The 16,519-nt window shown below is 47.2% G+C and overlaps 5 protein-coding genes across 9 annotated transcripts in view; 2 read left to right on the top strand and 3 right to left on the bottom strand.

Annotated features, from left to right (window-relative positions):
* The first annotated feature begins 93 nt into the window (after nucleotides 1-93).
* Nucleotides 94-4,347, top strand: Nc2beta (negative cofactor 2beta). 2 transcript variants are annotated; one of them, XM_076796443.1, is made up of 3 exons: nucleotides 94-174; nucleotides 238-355; nucleotides 3,676-4,347. In XM_076796443.1, exon 3 carries the CDS (start codon nucleotides 3,684-3,686, stop codon nucleotides 4,185-4,187), a length of 504 nt encoding a protein of 167 aa, XP_076652558.1. In that variant the 5' UTR covers nucleotides 94-174; nucleotides 238-355; nucleotides 3,676-3,683; the 3' UTR covers nucleotides 4,188-4,347. The 2 variants fall into 2 exon arrangements, with proteins under 2 accessions (XP_076652558.1, XP_076652557.1); XM_076796442.1 differs by having other exon boundaries at nucleotides 158-355.
* LOC143358912 (uncharacterized) lies at nucleotides 362-3,663 on the bottom strand. Of its 2 annotated transcripts, XM_076796433.1 has the most exons (9): nucleotides 3,161-3,662; nucleotides 2,831-3,059; nucleotides 2,592-2,755; nucleotides 2,251-2,500; nucleotides 2,060-2,178; nucleotides 1,771-1,858; nucleotides 1,273-1,690; nucleotides 932-1,155; nucleotides 362-855 (listed from the first exon to the last, which is right to left on the bottom strand). In XM_076796433.1, exons 1-9 carry the CDS (start codon nucleotides 3,397-3,399, stop codon nucleotides 433-435), a joined length of 2,154 nt encoding a protein of 717 aa, XP_076652548.1. In that variant the 5' UTR covers nucleotides 3,400-3,662; the 3' UTR covers nucleotides 362-432. The 2 variants fall into 2 exon arrangements, with proteins under 2 accessions (XP_076652548.1, XP_076652547.1); XM_076796432.1 differs by having other exon boundaries at nucleotides 2,592-3,059; nucleotides 3,161-3,663.
* An 88-nt stretch (nucleotides 4,348-4,435) lies between the features above and the next one.
* LOC143358914 (nonsense-mediated mRNA decay factor SMG9) lies at nucleotides 4,436-6,437 on the bottom strand. The gene is made up of 9 exons (XM_076796441.1): nucleotides 6,242-6,437; nucleotides 5,974-6,165; nucleotides 5,858-5,901; nucleotides 5,601-5,790; nucleotides 5,225-5,521; nucleotides 5,003-5,147; nucleotides 4,815-4,935; nucleotides 4,647-4,755; nucleotides 4,436-4,574 (listed from the first exon to the last, which is right to left on the bottom strand). The coding sequence occupies exons 2-9, from the start codon at nucleotides 6,135-6,137 to the stop codon at nucleotides 4,496-4,498; spliced, it is 1,149 nt and encodes a 382-aa protein (XP_076652556.1). The 5' UTR covers nucleotides 6,138-6,165; nucleotides 6,242-6,437; the 3' UTR covers nucleotides 4,436-4,495.
* Nucleotides 6,438-6,650: 213 nt separating this feature from the next.
* Nucleotides 6,651-9,692, bottom strand: LOC143359182 (sodium/hydrogen exchanger 9B1). Its single transcript, XM_076796931.1, has 7 exons — nucleotides 9,064-9,692; nucleotides 8,790-8,965; nucleotides 7,961-8,073; nucleotides 7,711-7,872; nucleotides 7,199-7,345; nucleotides 7,029-7,130; nucleotides 6,651-6,917 (listed from the first exon to the last, which is right to left on the bottom strand). The coding sequence occupies exons 1-7, from the start codon at nucleotides 9,690-9,692 to the stop codon at nucleotides 6,651-6,653; spliced, it is 1,596 nt and encodes a 531-aa protein (XP_076653046.1).
* A 4,458-nt stretch (nucleotides 9,693-14,150) lies between these two features.
* Nucleotides 14,151-16,519, top strand: part of LOC143359155 (uncharacterized) — a 36,655-nt gene continuing 34,286 nt past the window's right edge. For all 3 annotated transcript variants that reach the window (XM_076796893.1, XM_076796894.1, XM_076796892.1), the window contains exon 1: nucleotides 14,151-14,468. The gene's annotated coding sequence lies outside the window, so the exon portion shown is untranslated. The remainder of the gene's footprint in view (nucleotides 14,469-16,519) is intronic.

Genomic DNA, 16,519 nt, shown 5'->3' with positions numbered 1-16,519 from the left:
TGGCACGAGCGAGACGCGTTCTGTCCTTGTCTTGCACACGAGGAGATAGGGAAAATTAGTTTGCAAACCCGCCACCAGTCCAATACAGAATCTTCCGAGTAAATACATATGTATATAATTCCTGCCAGAATTTACATTGCATCTTAGGTTCGTCTGTTTTGACGATTGTCGCAGGTAGATACATAAAAAGGAGACTCACAGTTAAGAATGTAAATAACATCTATTTTTATTCTCAAGACTCATATCAACAAAGTTTTCAAAACGGACGGATCTTCGACGGTGTTCTTCGGTCAATTCGGTTACTCCTCAAAGTCAAAACAGTTTGGTCGTCGTTCGTCGACAGTGACAGCGAATTGTAAGTGATCGGTTAACCTCAAATTTAAAACTACACATTAGGCTTCATTGTGTTTCTTGCTCCAAATGTTCATCTGTTTAAAGCTGCAATGCGTAACAAGGGTTAGACGCTGATCGTTGAGAGCAGATGCACGAATTGATTAGGTTATGTAGCTCTAACAGCAGCTGCGTGAAATTCGGTCTGTTTTCGGGCTCCGTGATCCAGCAGGAACGCATTATATCGTAAATATCATTGGAAATATTGTCAGGTTGCTCTAAACGTCCATTCTCTTTAACTATGTAACACAATAAACGATCATTCTCCATGTTCGAATAGGGGAAAGCACCATACGTGCAAATTTCCCACAGTACAACTCCGAAAGACCACACGTCGCTTTTCGACGAGAACGAGCGGTCACGCAAAGCCTCTGGTGACATCCACCTTATGGGAAGGTGATGTGTTTTACCATTGCTACTCCTTATCACGTAAATACCGCTGCGCGAAAGCCCAAAGTCAGAAATCTAAACATTAGTCGTTAAAATTCAGCATTCTAAGAGGTGCCAATCGGATCCTACAATGTTATTACAATTTCTATACCTTCAAAGTAGAATCTGCTCCAACAAGAATATTTCTCGCTGCCAAATCTCTGTGAACGATCTGTTTGCTTTCCAGATATTCCATGCCTGTGGCAATATCTACAGCGAACTTCAGGAATTGAAGTTTTTCTGTTTCGTCTAAATGGTTTTCTTCCTTCCAGTGGCTATTCAAAATATTCAGATAAGTTCTGTTGGACACGGCACAGCTTATATTCGTGTATACAACTGAAAATGAATGCAAACTGAAATTGAAGCATATTAAGCTGCGTCATGTTCGGCAGCAAAGTACAGTTGAAATTCGTTTATATGAACCAAATAATGTTGAACCTCATATGTACTTACTTTTGGAAATGCTAGAGTCGGATAGATATCCAAATGGGTTTCCATGGTTGTGAACGAGTTTCTTGGCTCGGTTCTTTCGTAGGAGATGCAAGTAAGAGAGCAGATCACCGCCTTGCATGTACTCCAGGAGAATGCATATTGGTTTGTCCGGTTGAACGCAATAGCCAATGAGGCTGACCAAGTGCGGATGGTTCCCTGCCTTCTTCATCATCTCGATTTCCTCTAAGAATTCTCGACGCTCCTCCGACTCGATCGAGGCATGGTCGTTCTGGGACATTTTCACGGCCACCATAGTGTCGGTGGTGTCGTCCAGTTGACCGAGATACACCTTGCCAAAGTGTCCGCTGCCTAATTCGCGTAGGAGCGTTACGCTTCTAAACGGCGCTTCCAACGCGTCCGTTTCTCCCTTTTGCTCCTCCTACAACAGGTCTCAATTTTTGGGGATTCTTGCTCAGCGAGAAATTTATAAGTAATTTGCTTTGCATTGCATCGTTTTACCTCGGTCTCTGGTAGGAAATACAGAATGTTGCTCTTCCGAAGAACCGTCTCTGCCCATCGGGTTTTGCACTTGAGGATGCTCTGTATCCTGAAAGCAAACAGTATTATCTTCTATTCGATTGTCCAATTACGCAGAATTTATGCATTAATAACAAAAATTTGAAGCAGTAGAAATATTAAACAGATTTAAGGATGTCAGTGTATCAGTTTCAGCTTAATAAGATAATTAAAAAAAATTCCATGTTTTAAAATTTTCATAAAGTCTATGGTTTATTTTTATACTAGTTACCTAGCTTTCTTGTTGTAATACGTTGCGCAGTATAGCGTGTTATGGAACAGCACGCAGTAGCTGAAAACAGCGAACAGGACGCAACAAGCTCCCATTACGGCAACGAATATCAACCACTTCTGGAAAGTAAATACATCGATTCCGTGAGCGTCTTGTTTACAAAGCGTTCAGCAAACAAGCTGATATTTTACCAAGTTCTCGTCGATAGATTCGGTGGTCTCTGATAATAAAGTGCGTATTACAAATGTCCCATCTGTTCCAGGACAACCACGGTCGTTCAGAGCATGAACCATCAACTTGTAGCTATCTCTTAGCTCCATGCGTTGATCGTCGGACTTCATGTTCCACGAGAAATTGGTCGTTGTCGCGGTTACACGTCCTACTTGCGTTACATTGTAAATTAGCAGGCCTTTCTTCGAAGTTAGTAGCGGCACACCGACGCTGCAACAGTTGATACGTTCAACTATGAACACTTTACTTTGGTATAGAGACAGATTTCTTTGTACAGTATACAACAGTGTTGTTTAATCACCTAATTACATAATAATGAACCTTTGATGTATTCGAGGTGGTGCTCCAGTCCATAATCACTTCGCTTTCTCGACGAATAACATTTAACTTTGGAATGGGCAATGTTGATTTAGCATTAACACAGCTGCATTTACGACCGATGCATTCCGGAACGGTGTAGAGAACCTGCAAATATTTTTGAAGTATATTTTTTTCAGCGTAACAAAGTAACAATGCAATTATATTGTTAGAGCAACTTACTTCCGCGGGTTTTCTCATAGATTTTATTCTCGGATTCGCGATAACTTGTACTCTGTAGGTGCAATTCGGTCTGATGTACAAATCGGGCAAATTGATCGACGACATACTGTCCACTGGCAGCAACGCGTACTGTTGCTTAGCGTTGTTCACCAAGTGAGAAATCGAGCCTACCGGGCATTCTGGGACGCCTGTCGTGCTGCCCTCGGTTCGCGCGTCCGTGATGAATATGCTACAATGAACGCAAAGCAGACGACACGTCTAAAATCAATTTAAAAATATTTCTACGCTCTTATCGCAGGATCCTCTCGTCTACTCGTGCACGGACATTACCTATAGGACGACGGTTGTCTCGTGCTGCTCGGAGGCAGCCAAGACACGTTCAGTTTCAGGGATTTGTACGCATTTTCGCTCGCTGGGTATCTCTTATCGCGTAGAACGTACACACTCAAGTTCTTCACTGCGCCAAAAAATTCGATAGCATCTGCGACATGCTGTTCGCCGTGCAGACTCAACAAGACAACGAACGCACAGTAACAATACACTTTCAGCAACGAACTTTTCGAGAACATTTCATTTTCGTGTTACGATCCGCGCTCGATCGATAAACTGCTTGGGATACTACTCGCTCCTATCGATTAGCGATTTATCTAATAATCTTGCCGTGAAAGTACGCAAGATCGGCTCGAATACGCGATAAGACGATAAGCCGTCGATACTTTCAAGCGACAAACAATCGTGCGAGCATGTGCGTACCAAACAGTACGACGGTGCGTGTGGCGTAATTTTATCTAACGTGTGAGGATTATCAAGGGCGTGCGTTTAGTAAACGGAAGTATCTGTTTCAGAAAAGAGCATGGCCTCGGCTACGATATCGCCGACCGAGGATGACGAGCTGACCTTGCCACGGGCGTCGATCAATAAAATGATCAAAGAGATTCTGCCGCACGTACGGGTGGCCAACGAGTCTCGCGAGTTGATCCTGAACTGCTGCACAGAGTTCATTCACCTGCTTTCGTCGGAGGCGAACGAGATCTGCAACCAGCAGCAGAAGAAGACCATAAACGCGGAGCATGTTTTACAGGCGCTCGAGAAACTCGGCTTCGGCGATTACAGCGCGGAAGCGGAAGCGGTTCTAAGGGATTGCAAGGCCGTCGCGGCGAAACGAAGACGACAGAGCACCCGGCTAGAGAACCTAGGCATCCCCGAGGAGGAGCTGCTCAGACAGCAACAGGAATTGTTCGCCAAGGCGCGAGAAGAACAGGCGGTCGCCGAGCAGCAACAGTGGCAGCAACTGCAAGCTGTCGCGCAGATGGCGTCGATGCAGCAGGCCGACAGCGAACAAGAAGATTATTCTTAAATTGTCTCGAATTCTTGTCGTTTGCAACGAGCAGGCAGTCTTCGCTTCAGTAAATGAATTCCTTCTCTTTTCTTCTTTCGATTTATTGAAATGCGTACATGTTATTTATGCATGTACTGTGTATTATTTTCAACAAGAAAAAGTCACTATTCTCCCATCATGTTCCCTGTCTTCTGACACCTTTCAGACCCCGATACTTGTACCGCTTCTGTGATTCACTATGCGGTCGGCATCCGGAAACCATTCTTGAGTCACGCACTCGAGGACGAGCGCAGGTATTGTATACTTTTGCCATCAACGGCAGAGACTTAGGGCATCAATCTTCCGTACTCGGAGGACAGGTGACTCTTCTTGATCGCTTCCATCACCCTCGACACGTAGTGGTACCTGAATCGTTCGATGAAAATTGTCAGGTTCATACAGTCAATGATTTAAGAAGACTGTGCTCATTGTGCTTACCAATTTTTCTCGGTCAGAGTTGTCGGCGTCATGGGATTCCTGCTGACGCCGTGTATCTTCGTCTTCAATCGTTCTATCAGCTTCTTCTCATTCTGGCGCATCGCAGATTCTAAACGAAACGATCTTGTTTATCAAATGGAATCCACGCGATTCGATATTGCATCGTACCTTCGTTCACAATCTCCGGTATGAAAAATAAATTCAAGCTAGCGTCCGTCGATTGGGGACTCATGTCCAAACCGCTGTGAGTCTGCAACCTCGAGGCAGAGAATACTTTGCTGTAAAAGTCCTGGAATTATTAATACCATAGAATTATCGAGGCTGATAAGACTGACTCCAGAACAATTTAATCCCACCTTGGTCTTCTCTGTAATATTTGGAGTGAAGTCCTGCAACTCGGCCTTGTTGTGCAAGAACACGATGTGAGGATAATACTCGACGTAGTCTTGATCCATGTTACTCGTCGACGAAGGCTTCAACATTTCTGCAGTTTGTAAGAACCTGTATTCGGAGGAACAACGAACACGTTGGCGATTGAAAAGGTTTTGGGAACCTTAGGAACGATGCACTACACTTGCCTAACTAAATTCGGATCAATGATCCAATCCTGCACGAAAATAATAACGTGACAAACTGAGAACAAGAACGCCGCGAATTGCAAGGATTGCAGCTCCAAGTTGGTCTCGATGTTCGCGAAATCTGTGGTCGGTTTCTTCTGATCGTAAGAGATCGAATAGTCTATCGTCGATCCAGAAAGTATCGGCTGGGTGTCCAGATATATCACCCGATTTTTCGTTACGAAGAAATCGATACCGGAAGTACAGTTCGCGCCGCTTTCGTGGTGCGACATATCCTGGACCGGAAATACATTCGATCTGAAAAATCAATGAAAATTTGAAGCGTACGATCATTAATGGCAAAATAAGGTTTACCGCGATGAGATATGATACAGACGCGTAATTCGATGTTAGGAGAGACATTATAGTAGATTTCCCAACACCCTGAGCTCCTAGACATCCTACCACCAAGAAGTCTTGCTGATCGTACAGATATTCCAGAGAGTTTTCACACAGCTGCATGTTCTCGTCCATGAACTTGACGCTGGTCGTCATTTCTATGCACGGCGAGAGTAGGGTACGACAGGCTGCAAGCATTTGTAATCTTGTAAGACTAGTGTAAGTAGAATGTTAAAAATGGGAGAAGAGACTTACGGTCTGGAATCTTTGAACAAACGTTGGAAGACTCGGTCTCTTTTCTGTAACGTAAACAATTAATTATAGAGTGGGTGGGAATAGTTGATTTTCGGAGAAAATAAAAATGGACTCGCTTGTTGCCACCGTTTCGTTGGCTCGGTGAGACGGCCCTGCTTTCGCCTTCTCTGGTTTTTAGAATGAATGTTGGACGATCTATAACTTTGATGGTCCCTCTGCCTTCGCTGTCCCTCATTTCAGAATCTTTCGTGGTTATCGACATCATCTTGTGCACGTTCATGATAGCTAGCTTTTCGTACACAATGGGCCTAAAATATTGCGCGAATTAACTGTAGTAACTGAATCGTTTTTAGACGAACAAAGAATAACAAGTTAATAACTTACAATCCACACGGTGCTCTCCTTTTACTGGAACTCGGACAAAGTGTAACGTTGTAGACGTGAGAATCTATTTAATCTTCTGCGCTAATAATTGCCGATTCCATCCAAGTTGCACGGGTGCACAATGTAAATAAAAAATAGAAAAGACACGGAGCATCATTCACGGCAAAACGATCAAGCTGCGATAATAATAAACATAAACTAATGCTCCGCCTATCGATCATGGATTGCACTATAATTCGGCTAACAGCTTGCGCGTTTTACCGTAGATGGCGCCATTAGGTCTTTCCGATGCGTATTCGGCGGGGAATTCAAAACGATTTGAACAAACCGTTTCTTATTAACAATACAACGGACAAGCGGACACTATTTGGGGTCTTAAAATATAATCTGTGATCGACAATCGATGAATTTAAACGTGTTCGGGGGTGAATCGGAACGGTCCTTTCTTTGCATGGTTCGGTAGGAGGCTGAGTCTCCTTAAGTAGGTTAATTCGGATTCTTTGATGGTAATCTGGTTGAGCAAACGAGGGCCACTGAAAGTAATGACAAAGGCTCCGATCGGGGCCAAGAAGAAAACTGCAACCACGGATATCTTCATCACATCCATGGCCATTTGGAGATTTTCGTTGTCCGGTTTGGCCTTCAGGCGTTCGAACGCCATTGGTCCAAGGGCCGCCTTAAAAATCGAATAACGTTAATTCTTACAGCTGTGTAGAATTCTGTTAAATTTACGTTGATCACGATCTTCTTTAAAAATCCGACAAATACTGTCGACGATGACGTATACCTGCAAAGTGCCTTTTGGTATCCAACAAACAACGACAAACAGTCTTTCCTTCCAGGAGAACGGCGTCCACATAGTCGTCGCGTAGGCGGTGATGCTTCGTGCCTGTTTTCAACCAAAATGAAACCTATTTGTTCATAATAAAAAAAGAATAAAAAATTGAAAGAGCGTACCGTAAGTCCCAGCAAGATGCACAGAACATGAAGACCGAATCTGGGCATGGCCCAGACTGCTATATCGATGTCAGCACCGATCACCCCCACTAACAACGGCTGTACCAGGTGCCAGAGAGCGTACACTGCTTTTTGAAACGGTCTTGACTGCAAAAATCAAGGGATTAATTATTAAAACGGTCCTGAAAATAACTGTTCCAAGCTGTTATACAAGGGTTCTGATTAAAACAGTTGTCCTCTGTATACATTTTTTTATGTGGAATTACCCCCCGCTCGGTTCTAGCGCGATTTCGGCTCAACTTCATCATGGCAACCCAGAAATTTTTTACTTTTCTTTATATAATTCTGCAGATCTTGGCGAGAAAATGCCGAAAATCCAAGTTTTAATGCGAGGAGTTCACTGGTTCAAAAGTTGAGCGATTTCAAGAACCGAAACCGGTACTACAACGGTTTACAGGGCCGGCGGAAAATCGGCGTATACGATCGAGAATCGAATCGGAAGAGATACTCGCTTGGAAGTTGGCGGATAGGACCCTCCATCCAGTGACGGCAGTGATAGAGAAGACAACGACGGCGAGGTATCCTCCGGCGGACACCGTGACTTGCATAGCGGCTGTGGCGAACATCAAGGAGCCAAGAATCAGGCCGATCAAGCGGTGCCAGGCCGCGTATTTCTAGTTCGTTGGGAAACCAGTCGAGGCCAGTGAGAACCGGAGAAGGTAGAACGGGAGAAAAGAGGTTTAAAACAATAAGTGTCCTCACGTGACTCCGATGCGGGAAAAAGATAAGGCAAAATCCGATGGCGACTCCGGTGACGATGCCCAGCAGAAGGTCTCGGAGACCGACTGGTATGTACAGCCACCATCGGGGATCGCCTGCAACAATCCTCAGCTTTAGATCCAGCTTTCTGCTACCTTCGCAGTCTTTGCTCCTGGACATATCACAGTGCTTTCGCGCTGACACAGTTTTAACACGGAGCAAAAGTGGAAATCTTTCCTAAACGCTGTCGAAGACTCAAAGGCCGGAGATCGCGAAATGTTGGAAATATCAGAGTCGATTGAAACCTTGAATTTCATCGATCCAGTGGGAAACCGGGTCGAAGCTAAATTGCTAAAATACTCGACAATGTTACAACTTCGAACGGTACTTTATAAATGAAATTATATTTTTGGCCGTCCTACAAACGGCTCTGTAAAAAAGCTAAAATATATTTGATGTATTCACGACAAAAATGGATAGGTCAGACATTTATAAGACTGCAAAGACGTTGGAAATAAAGTAAAGTAAAGACATTGCGCTTTTAGATTTTCCAAGCTTCAGTATTAAAATAAAATATTCGCCCAGGAACTAGACCCAGTGCTGCGAATGGATTAATTTCTGTTTTTTTCTTTTTTTATAATTGACTCGGACAATTTTGATGCGCATAGATCCGCAATCCAGTAATACACGAACTAGATAAGAACTTGCGGAGTTCAAGAATGAACGGTAGAAGAAGAAAGAACCGTCCGAGGAAGGATCTTTCGGTGAAAACGTAGAAGTTCGGAAGTGCATGGTCGTGAGTTCAGCGATGCCAAGAAGTTTTGGTGTTTACCCTCTCCGAATACGATCGAGAAGCAGACGACAAAGACGGAGACGATGTTCACGTCGTCGATGCAGGCTGCGGTGCATAGGATGCTGGCCATGCTCTTGTCCTCGCCGTAGCCCTGTTCAGCTAGGGCTAGGACGCAGTTCATGGTGACGACGGGGGACAGGCATGTGAGTATTGTCCTTTAAAGAACGGGCTGTGATAGTATCGATAAAAGTATCCCAGAGAAACAATGGAAAACAGAAAAGTTCTATTATTCTAGCGTCGATCGTTGTTTTACCCGACCATGAAGGACCAGTCCCAGGGATAGTCGAGGATAGTCTTGCAGCAGATGCTGAGGACGAATAGCTCGACGGATGACGGGATCAGAGCCAGGGTCACCAGGAACGTCGAGTACCTCTTCAAGCTTGTCATGGAAACTTGAAGACCGACGCGTATCATGATGAAGGTCACGCAGAACGTTCTGATCTTGGAAGTGGTGATTGCGTCAAGATCGTGATGAATATCGTAGACCCCCGAATTACGGATGATCATGCCACCGAGTAGCATCCCGAACACAGGTGGCAGGTGAAGATAGGGCAGGTAAGATAGACTCCATCCTAGCGTGTAGGAGAAGACCATTATCGAGAAGAGACCGAAACCAGCGTTGAAGGGGAGCATGGTGTCGCCGAGTAGAAAAAAGAGGACAGCCCAGGTCATCGAGCCGATCATCGTCGTGGTAGCCAACCAGAACACGTCGGACCAGATGAACCTCTGGCACAGGTACGACGACACCGGCTGTGTCACCAGGATATTTCGAATCAGAGGGCTGATGAACGTCATCCGATGGCAACATGTTGCGTCCTCGTCCTCGAACTCCTCTTCTCCTCGTTCTTCGGATTGCTGCGTTTCAATTCTCCGTTCCGGCATTTTCGGTAAGTACATGATCTTCTCGAGACTGGAGGATTAGCCGGGGCTCCTTCTCGAGAAATTCATGGCCTCGATGTCTGTATCTCTGTTGTCTAGGTTATCCTGGCGGTGTTCGATTGTATCGCTGCTCGGAATGTGTCGCGCGCTGAAGTTCTCGTTGATTAGAGTCGCGTCTTTGTCGCATCGTGGGAAAGCTACCGTTCGCAAGCTTCAGGAGCTTCGAAATGCAAAGCAGAGATAGGAAGGCCCACCGTACCTCGAACAACGAAGACTTTAAAAATTGATTTTTCAGATTTTGCCCAGGTTCTGGGGTTGCGGCGCATCGGTTCGTGAGAATCGGAATCGGCGTCTTGCCGCGTCAAAACTCGCAGAGAGCCGACATCCCCCCGGTGGCAAGACAGAGGGTAGGGGCACGGTAGACAGCGAGAAGGGGTTGAGAAGGTGTTGGTGATCGACAGGCAGCAACCATAGCACAGGGTAGAAAGAGGTGTCGGTCGCGCGAACACCGCAGAGCTAGGTGTGCACCGATGCGAGGAAAAGGATCAATGAGCAGGTTCAATAACCTGAAATCCACTTGACGTCCGACTCTGCCCATCGCGTCGGCACGACCGACTGCGTCGTTTCAACAACCAAAATAGATATTCATTTTCCAAGAGTGCTATTTTCCCAGCCAGACACAAATCCAATACCGGTGATTTAAGTGCTCGGGCGCCAAGCCGCTCGCGTTTCGGGTCAAAGACCCGCGAACGATCACACACGAGAGAGAAACAGAGAGAAACAGAGAGAGAGAGAGGGGGGAGGGGGGCAAACGACTTTCCTCGCGGATTCCGCGGCTCGGCTGTGTCTCCGTTGGTAATTAAGCCGGGAACGATGCGGAACATGGTCCTGGACACGTCTCGAACACGTTCCCGGTCCGAGAAGTCCGACCGAACGCCCCCGGAACAAGATTAATTCACCGTGGTGCAGCGCCTTCGGTTTTACACCGCACGCCTTTAATAATCTTTAAAAGCCTTCGGAGGGATATATTATATTGCTGGCGATTCGGAATTTTCATGCAACAATGCTGAATCGGACCCTGCGCAATCGATTTTCGAGTATCGGTCCGGTGCACAGACACGCGCGCAGTTCCTTAAATATTAACAGAGACAAGGTTAACCAAGGTTAAACACGCCGGCCGACGCAGCTTCGGTCGAATTGTCGCAGTGCGTCAGGGCCGATCGACTCCAGACGAAATCGTAACGACGACGCACCGAAGAGTTCCAACGAGCCTTCGCCGCCGGAGGTTCGACGAAACTGTCGACTCTTCCAGATCGAAGTTACTTATCGGACTTTCCACTTTTATTAATCGAACTACCCCGACAGAAGCGTCGATGTACAAACTTAACTCGAAGCGAAAAAGAACGATTAGGAACGTCGAGAGTTCGACGAAGTTCCGGGGGAGGATCGTACAGACATTTAAAGGTCGAACGTCCAAGTTGGAAATATTCTTTTAATTGGCACGATTCGCGGAATTGCTGGATTAGATCTTTACCGATTTCTACATCACCGTACACCGAACTGTTCGAAACGGAGAATCGTGTATCGGTTCGGATAGTCGAGGTTATACTTTCTGGTCAGCAATATTCCGATAAAATTTTTTGCAGTGTTTAAAAAAAAATCTGAAAAATTGTGGACCGGTTATCGAGGTCCCTGTTTGGATATACAATCGTTGAAACGTCAATGGACACTGCAGTTCGACTGGACCGAGCCCAGAACCGAAATCGCTGAAAAGGAAGGAAGGAAGGAAAGAATCGGATAAACGATCGGATCTCCGAGGATTTCCGTAACGATCGTCCCTTGTTCTTCGAGGCTCGGGCTCGAGACGAGCGAAACGAGTCTTTGGGAGCGAACGAACGGTCGCGAGAGGGTTTCTTCTTTTGATGCGTCTACTTTGCGTGCCGGGTCGGGTCGGGTCGGGTCTCCGTTCCGGCGTCGTGTGACGCTCGCGAAGGAAAAAAGTACCCTCCAAACTAGCCGTAACGACCGGTAACCCCATCCTAAACGAAGCCTTAAACAGAGAAGAAGGGGGCAGGGTAACCGTGTAACAAGAGGTCGTGCAAAAGGGGCTGAAGAGTCGCGAAACCATGAAGGGTGGAAGCATGAGCGACGAGTCCGCGAGTAGGGTGTGACGTAGCCGTGTATTGTCACCCTAAAGAAAGAGAAAGAGACAGGAGCTAGAGAGAGAGAGAGAGAGAGAGAGAGAGAGAGAGAGAGAGAGAGAGAGAGAGAGAGAGAGAGAGAGAGAGAGAGAGACTGGAAAGAACCGGCAGAGACTTTTCTTCGTCCTCGCTCTGAATAAAACTATTCTTCCAACTCGGAGCGGGAAGCGGAGCAAAACTTGCGAGGAGATACGCGCCGACAATCGATTGCCAGACATCAGGACTGCAGCCTCGTACATCGTGTCGTTCACGATTTCTCGAAAATCTGCCTGAAATCCGAATTTCGATAGATTCTGCCAAGTACAAAGGTACGCGACCGCAGTTACTGAAAATTAAAGCATTCATAAACGGATTCGCGATGGCCGGGAAGTAAATTATTCCGGGTAGCTTTGACGCGGAATAAGCATGTTTACAAACAGCAGGTTGCTTTATTTTCTAGCAGAGAGCTCGTTGCGAACGAATGCGCGTGTCAGCTCGGTTCCTATAGCGTTCGAAATATGTATCTCTGGCTTCTATTCGACCGTTTGGTATTATGTGCGCGGGCGCTCGCGCTTGCGCCCCCCATCGATTCGCGGAGGTTCGTTTGTCTCTGGTTGCCGTCGCTCTCTGCTTTTTTCCTCGTTTCCTTGGTCTTTTCTTTCCCGCTGCTTTCTCCCCCGTCGCCGTATTATCCAATGAAAAGATATTACGATGCCCGTTGAATCTCGAATCTCGGCTAGAGCGAACGAGAAAGAGAGAGAGAGAGAGAGAGAGAGAGAGAGAGAGAGAAAGAGAGAGAGAGAACAGTTGTTCGAAACTCGATCGACGCTCTCTCGTGCTCCTCTTCCCGGCAACGCGTTCGTCGGTTCTCCCGTCTCTCTATGCCTTTTGTATCCTTTTTTTCCCCGGTAAATACGTGCAAACACTCGATAACGAACGGCTGGTTGGCTGTCTGGTTTGCTGGCTGGCTGGCTGGCTGGCTGACTGGCTGACTGGCTGACTGGCTGACTGGTGTATTCCCTCTTTCTCTTCCCGAGCTAAACCATGCAACGACGAGTCGAGTATATAAAGTCGAAACGGTAGACAATACTCTTTTGTGTGTAACCAAAGTCGCGTGCCGTAGGAATATTGCAAGGCCGCCTGCATAAACGCAAAGATCGTCGGATAAGGAAGTCCGCCAGGACGCGACATTGTTTCCCGATTGTTCCCTCCTCCTGCTGTTCACGTTTCAGAAACTACGTTTTCGCACTTCGGGAACGGAAGAACCTACTCGCGAATCCAGCCGATGCATGCTCAAATTTTAGGTTTTAGTCTCATAGTCGGAAAATTGGTGCAGAGAAAAATGAACGCAAGGGTGACACACGCAAACTGCCGAAGCGTTTTTAATATATGCGCTGTCCCATCGTCGGAATCACGGCCACTGAAAAGAAGCGGTATCGATCCACGTCCGGTTCTTAGAGAGTTTTCATTTACGACTCTCTGCCGGGCCGAGAGGCGCAGCGAGCCGTCAAAGCCGTCCCCGAGGTGTTTTAAATCGCGGGACGATCGACAGGAACGTGCGACATCGATTTTCGGAATCGGGCGTCGTGATAGAGATACACGTTCGCTCCCGGAATCGGAGAGATTCGGGCAGGGTAAATTCTGTCGACGCATCGTAATTAGAGTCACGTACGAGTCCTCGAGGACACGCGAGCGCTCCTCGAGAGGAGAAAGGAGTCGAGAACGGAGGATAGACAAGGGTCGCAGACGGTCGAACACGCTCCCAGACGGTCGTGTGCACCCGGAACTCGAGCCAAATATCCTCTGTCGTCTCCCAATTTTCGCTCGACTCTATCTTATCGTACACGCTCCGAAAGTCACTGAATTTTTTCCAGACACCCTTCGTATGGACCTTGTTCTACATGGTGTATTAATTCCATCGATTTTTCCGATTACCTGCCACAATTTTCTAACCGAAGAGCTACCACGAAACGTACAAATTTGTCTTTTATTCAGTGTCAACGATAAGATGAACAAACGCGAACAAATTAGCCTTTTAAGAACGCCGTTTGCATCGTTGAAATACATTGTTACATGCATTTCGGTCGTCTCTCAGCTGCGGATAGTATTCACGGCGCCTTTTGAATGCAACCGGCACAACAGACCGTGTCGAGCGGGTTGCGTTTGGCAGGCGCGTCGGATACAGCGCCGCGTTCGTGCGCCCTCGGTCTCTTTCGGCTACGTTCGCGGCGGCGAGTAGCCGAAGAGTGGCGCGCGACGCGCTCTCGCGTCAGTTACCGACGAGGCATCGTCGCGCGAGCATCGTTCTCGAGCGAGTCGAATCGTAACGCGACCTTGGCCATATCGCAAAGAACACCATACGATCGCGGCGAACATCGAGGTGAACACGCGCGAATCCTCTGAACGGATCGGCGATTCCTCGACCCTCGATCCGCTGCGACTCGGGAGAATCAACGAGGACGCGTGTCAGTGCGAAGCTGCGTGGTGGCGTCGCGTCGGTTTCGTTCAGTGATTTGTTTTGACATGTGTGTGTTCTGCCATATTGGATTATCTCATCGTGCCTCGAGGGCTACGGGAGCGCGAGTTTCGCATTGAAAAGGTACGTGTCGCATAACATCGAACGTCTCTCTCTCCTTCTCTCCCCTCTCTCTCTCTCTCTCTCTCTCCCTCTCTCTCTCTTTCTCTCGTTGTTGTACGTTCCGTGCTGTCGCGTTCGCGATCGTGAAAACTCGTTCGGAAATCCGAGTTCGTTCGGGCCGATCGATGCTGGGAACGCGACGCCGCGATTCGGCCTCGCGTTCGATTCGATCCGATAACGCGTTCGAAAGCACGCAAAGAGAGCAGAGGGTCCACAGCGGAGCGTTCCGTGGCGGATTCCGCGTCGCGAAATGGCTGTCGCGGGCGAACGGCGGAACAAGCGGTTCGCGTGATCGCGAGACGGATCGGTGCGTCGCGCGATAGCGTTGCTTGGCGTCGGGTCGCGGCGCGGCGCGATTCGCGTGCGACCGTTCCGGTCGCGTCGATTCCCGTTTCGCGCTCGGGGGGTTTTTTTTCTCGAGGACGCAGCCGACATGTTTCGCTGGTAATTTTCTGGTCGGTTCGATCGCGCGCGAGCGGGTCCCTTCCGACGAATTCGCTTCCGGTTCCCGTGTTTTCCCGATCGATCGCGGCCCGCAAAGTCTCGGCGGGGCGACGCCAACGAACCTCGCAAAGTCGACCGTTTTTACGAGCGGTCGCGATGCCAGCAGACGCACGGAGGCCAGAGGGGAGCAGAGGAGGAACACACGCGGCTGGCTCACGCCTCGCAGCGGTGCATTTTGCTTTTAAAAGCGGAAAGAGCCCTGTCACAGCGAAACTGCTCGGCCGAATATCATCAAATTTTAATCCTTAAGTGGGCTTTCAGCGTGGGCCTCACCCGCAACAACTCGAATTATGTATTCGACGAAAGTGGCTCGTTCTTATCCACTGGCTTTTGGAAATGACTGGGGAAGGGGTTGGCGGCGGCGGCGGCGGCGGCGGTGTTTTAGTCGGGTTTCGCGAAATGAGTTTGGAACTGTATTTATAAATTTAAACGCCCCGCCGGTGAGAGAGCCTCGTCAACCTACTCGGACGAATGTCGTCAAATTTTAATCCTTGAGTGGGCTCCAGCGTTGCAACAACTTGAATATTGTATTCGTACTGCAACTGCCGAGCGCTGAAAGTGGCTCGTTCTTATTGTCTTCTGAGAACGACGAGACCTTGTTTATTCGGGCTTTCAGACATTTCTGCGACCCGTGAATGTCTACCCGAGTCTAATGGATTTATCTTTATAATCGCCACAATGGCAGACGAAGAGTGGCGGAACATTTTTATCGGCCTGGAAGTAAAGAAAGATGTAATACATTCTTTTTTTATTACAACATTATAAGGACTAATGTACTAATGCTCTGAGCATGAAAAGAAAAAAATGAAATCATATTTCACTTTTATATCGGCTTTATTAGTAATTCCTTTGGTCGTTTAAAAGCGAGTTCGAGTCTTTGAACGGTTAAATCGATAATCGCCAGATGAGCCGATCGGTGGCCTAATCGGCTGACGCTTTCTCCGTTTAAAATAAATTTCCCTAATGATTAGGCTCTCGAGACCATCGAATGCCATTTTATTTATTTTCCGCGGTCGTTGACTGTGCAAAATAATTGTTCGAATACGTTTTCACGGGGTCAGGTTGGATCCGAACGGTTCGCTTAAGGATTAAAAATATCCTCGAGCCGGGACTCGACAAAAATGTTTGAACATTGTAAACGGCACAATGAACGGAGACGTTGAACGTTTTATGGCTCTATTTTTATCACCGGCGTAACAACGCGAGGAAAGACAAATATTTGCACAGATGTATACGGGGTGGCTCTTTATTAATGCATCAAAGCGAAGTCGTAGGCGTCGTTGCACCGTGGAAAGTAATAATCAACAGTGGAACTACCGGTTGTTACTTAATACTCTTTCGTAAATCAAAGATACACGGTGCAGGAATTTCCAGTGCACCGGTGTAAGCTATCTTAAGTCGTGTAATCCAATAATCCCTTTTGAGATTATGGTTCAAAAGAAGGCGATTAAGCTTCTTTTGAATCTGGCACGGCCGCTGAAAGGCTTCCGGTAGCTAAAGTGTTTAAT

The sequence above is a fragment of the Halictus rubicundus genome, chromosome 11, assembly GCF_050948215.1.
Source record: "Halictus rubicundus isolate RS-2024b chromosome 11, iyHalRubi1_principal, whole genome shotgun sequence".
Taxonomy (NCBI): domain Eukaryota; kingdom Metazoa; phylum Arthropoda; class Insecta; order Hymenoptera; family Halictidae; genus Halictus; species Halictus rubicundus.
This window is presented reverse-complemented; position numbering and strand designations above follow the sequence as displayed.

Bases quoted from the DNA above. Each gene is read 5' to 3' on its own strand.
- Nc2beta (XM_076796443.1), top strand. From the start codon at position 3,684: ATGGCCTCGGCTACGATATCGCCGACCGAGGATGACGAGCTGACCTTG.
- LOC143358914 (XM_076796441.1), bottom strand. From the start codon at position 6,137: ATGAACGTGCACAAGATGATGTCGATAACCACGAAAGATTCTGAAATG. The intron at 5,902-5,973 runs GCGAGTCCATTT...TTTACGTTACAG, and splicing joins CAACGAAACGGTGGCAACAA to AAAAGAGACCGAGTCTTCCA. The intron at 5,148-5,224 runs GCAAGTGTAGTG...CTCCGAATACAG, and splicing joins ATTGATCCGAATTTAGTTAG to GTTCTTACAAACTGCAGAAA.
- LOC143359182 (XM_076796931.1), bottom strand. From the start codon at position 9,692: ATGCCGGAACGGAGAATTGAAACGCAGCAATCCGAAGAACGAGGAGAA. The intron at 8,074-8,789 runs GTAAACACCAAA...GGATTGTTGCAG, and splicing joins CTCGATCGTATTCGGAGAGG to GCGATCCCCGATGGTGGCTG. The intron at 6,918-7,028 runs GTATACGTCATC...TCGATTTTTAAG, and splicing joins TACCAAAAGGCACTTTGCAG to GCGGCCCTTGGACCAATGGC.
- LOC143358912 (XM_076796432.1), bottom strand. From the start codon at position 3,399: ATGTTCTCGAAAAGTTCGTTGCTGAAAGTGTATTGTTACTGTGCGTTC. The intron at 3,060-3,160 runs GTAATGTCCGTG...CGTTCATTGTAG, and splicing joins AGACAACCGTCGTCCTATAG to CATATTCATCACGGACGCGC. The intron at 1,691-1,770 runs GTAAAACGATGC...GACCTGTTGTAG, and splicing joins ATTTCCTACCAGAGACCGAG to GAGGAGCAAAAGGGAGAAAC.